The following is a 3,599-nucleotide window of genomic DNA, read 5'->3' as shown; positions in this document are numbered from 1 at the left end:
CCTTTCCTATGGGGGGGCCCATTTATCCCGTTTAATTTTAGTTTTCTAAGCCAAAACAAGCCTTTGTTTTGGTCCACTCTATAAAACCTCGAGCTTAACGCTATTTCTGCAGTTTTGAATTGTAAAAGCTTTCTGGATGGGAAGAGAAACGTCTTCAAACTTGGAAACAAAGTCCAGTGGATTCTTTTTTAAGTTTTTTTGAATGCTGTTGTAAGACTATTTTAAAGTCTGTGTATCAAGATAACAATTTCATTCAAACCACTAGATGATTATTTAAATAATTGATTAATCAGGATTCATTTGATCAATAGTTTCAACCTTAAACACAACCATGCATGCAAACACATAGAACTAAGGACCACTTAAAGAGACGACTGAACACAGCGTGTATAAAGATGAGCTTCAGCAGGGAGTCAGAGTACCTGGACTGAACCAACTGATCAAGGACTTTTACAGCTGTAAAGTATTTATATAACAATCAAGCTTCACTTTAGAAAATTCCTCCTCAAATGAATGAACTTTTGATTTACTTTCTGCTTTATTGACTCACATCTGTATAAAAAGTAAAGACTTCTACATAGCTCTGTTCTAGGGCTTCCTTTTAAGGGTCCGCTCAATCATCACTGTTTGTTTCTGAATCATCCTCTTCTTCTGATCACCATGACAGCAAGCTACAAGCAGAGACACTGTGGTAACTATAGGCTACCTGAAAACAAAGAAACGCTTTTATCTTAAACAGGAACTCTAGGAATACATGGCAGCTTTGGTTTTATGGTATCAGTTCTTTGTTTTGTTAACATGTTCATCCACATGAGGCAGACTGTAGCTCTGATAGTCCTGTGGGTTGTTGCTAATTTACCCGTGTGAATTAGCTCAAATATATCAAACAATAAAGAAATAATATCATGAAAACATTTTTCCAATTTCCTTTTTTCGTTAGAATTTAAGCATTTAAAATGTCTGTTTTATGAAATGTCAAATCCTTCTTGCTTAAACATCTATATAACTGTAATCTTTATCAGACCATATCATCCCAAATTTAGAAAATTTCTCTATAAAAAAAAAAAATCCTGTCTTAAAATCTGTGGGGTTTTTTCCGTTATCTTGGCCAGTTAGTTATACGTCTGCTTGTACACCTAAATTTGGCCGATCATATATCAACGATCATCTGTCAATCAAATTATTTTTGTCATAGCATCTTGATTCATATGTCGCAGCTAATATACTCAACGGTTAAAATAAGAATCTTTGCAGAGTAGTAGTGACCGTTACAGGTGTATAGTTGGAGAGCGAATTGTTGGCCATTTCTCAATTCAAAAGAACGCCAGTAAGGACTCGTGTCCTCGCCAAGCATGTTCTTGGAAAGAACACAGAATAGTCTGGACTTGATGAGAGCGGGAGCACACAGCATTAATATGGATCAATTTAAACAGAAGCGTACTGATGACGTCACCACACGCAGGGCTAGTCTGGAGCTGCTTTTCTGTTATTAATAGTCTCTAGATAATAATAAACTCTGACTTTTTTCATTTAGTGGGGGAATAATAATTAATACAGTCAGATAAAAACAAATCAAATTAACATTTTTCCAAATAAAACAAAAATATCACCATCAGAGCCAGTGGTCCTTCACACGAGGCTATGCAGAGAGAGGACTGCTGCAGACGGGCTAGGATCAGACCTGACTGCTCCTCTCAACTTCAAGAAATGTTTTTAAATTATGCATTTATCAATTAATCGGTAAATTGACCATAAGGTGACGCTTGAAAGTTTAATGCTGTCACCTCAATTGATCTTAAAACATACTTTTATTGAACAATGGAAAGAGAAAAGAGAACTTGTAACTTAATACTCTGAGCTCTGTGAGCGCTCCATTGAAAGGACACGGAGGAGACGCATCTACGACCTCCGACACAAAACTCTCCTCCTCTTGCATGTTTCCTCTGTCCATAGCGTTCCTTGACAGTGTTGTTTCTAAGTAACCAATTTAGTGCTACTTGGTCCCAATGGAATTTCCCATTGGGAACCTACTAGCACTAAGTTGCTAACTGGTTAGCAAATTGCTTGTGAACCTTCTGCCACAAAAATCCTGCACTCTTGCTAAACAACCAATCAAACTAATATTTTCACTAGTGTAAATTTGTGCACCACTCAGGAGAATTCAGAACTGCAATGGTTGGAACAGCCGCTTCCCTACGACTTTAAAGCTTTAAATAAATCAGCCGGTTGTATAATCCTAAAAGCAAAATTTTAAATTTAGATTCAATTCTTCTTTCAAATGACAGGATTTCTCGTTTTATTGGCACTTTTGGCTTTATCTCAGCAAACAAGACAAATGAGGGGACATGTGTTGAAGCTGTTTTGGTTTGATAGTCTGACTAAAGGTCAGTGGGGTCAGCCTGAGACTGAGGGGGGGTCCAACCTTCCCTACCCTGTCCAGGCGCGTCATCTCCAGCTTCCTCAGGATGTAGTCCTGCGCTGGTCGTTCTTCCACATTCCTCAACAGAAGTTTCCCAAACTCTTTGGTGCCATGAAGGTCCGGCCAGTAACGGACACACTTATTCTGAAAGCAGAGAGAGAGAGAGGGAGAGGCTTCTGGGTAAGAGACAATCTGAAGGGACATCTCATCTCAAGCAGATTATCTGTCATGTTATCCCCCTGCTAGTCTTGTTCCTGTCCATCCCCCACCGCCACATCTACATCATCCCTGCAGCTGATACAGAAAAGCTGAAGCACTGAAGGAGTCGAAGCATTCCAGTAATGATTTCAAAAAGACGGATATAGGATTGTTGTTGAGTCAGAACAGTTTGAAAGTATAAAACTGAAATAATTTACAGTGACTGTGTTTTTAACCAGCATTCTAAACAAGTATTTGGAAACTTGTGTCTAAAGCTCAGAGGCTCTGATATATGGCTGAAGACACAATCATCATCTTTTTTAGGGCTGGGTTTGACAACAAAAGGCTTTCTAATCAGAATATTTCGAACAGTTGTGTGTCTGCTTTTTGACAGCACAGAAAATGGATTGGATGAGCTTTCCTACTTTCTCCAAAAACTCTGTGCGAGAAATTGAGGTGAGCTTCACCAAAGTGAAAAGGAGACATTTATTGATTTCTTCTCACCCTTAAAAACAGGCTTTCATTTCAAACCAATTTTTGGCCCCAGATTATTAACAGAACTTTGGCTTAAAGGGAAGGAAAACCAGCAAGATATTCTTTAGCATAGTCGACAGCCAGACCACTGAATGAAAATCAAACTCAATGGGAAAAAAAATATTCTTTATAACTTTTTATGTCTTCTCTGTCTGCATAAAGATCTGGTGATGAACACAGCTTAAATCATTACACAATTTCCACTGTTGGTAATTACTGCAGCTGAAATAATACAGAGTTTTCTGGGGTCAACAGGTTGTATTTTGTCGTTTACATCCCGTCATTTAGCTATACATCATTGTTTTAAATGTAATTTTCAGGGTAAAGATTTATTGCTTTTAAAGGGTTTTAATGTTGGCAGACTCAGGGTGAAACATTCACTCGGAGCATTAAAAAAATACATCCTTATCATTGTTTATTAAAACAGCCCTCAACCATTTCTATTAAG

At 37.9% G+C, this 3,599-nt stretch overlaps 1 protein-coding gene across 1 annotated transcript in view; it reads right to left on the bottom strand.

Moving 5' to 3' along the window:
* Nucleotides 1–3,599, bottom strand: part of LOC107086704 (tyrosine-protein phosphatase non-receptor type 11-like) — an 82,817-nt gene that overhangs the window by 11,193 nt on the left and 68,025 nt on the right. The window contains exon 10 of the mRNA XM_015377820.1: nucleotides 2,432–2,563. Coding sequence (XP_015233306.1) covers nucleotides 2,432–2,563 — 132 coding nt within the window. The remainder of the gene's footprint in view (nucleotides 1–2,431; nucleotides 2,564–3,599) is intronic.

The sequence above is a fragment of the Cyprinodon variegatus genome, unplaced genomic scaffold (assembly GCF_000732505.1).
Source record: "Cyprinodon variegatus isolate N-32 unplaced genomic scaffold, C_variegatus-1.0 Scaffold159, whole genome shotgun sequence".
NCBI classification, from domain to species: domain Eukaryota; kingdom Metazoa; phylum Chordata; class Actinopteri; order Cyprinodontiformes; family Cyprinodontidae; genus Cyprinodon; species Cyprinodon variegatus.
This window is presented reverse-complemented; position numbering and strand designations above follow the sequence as displayed.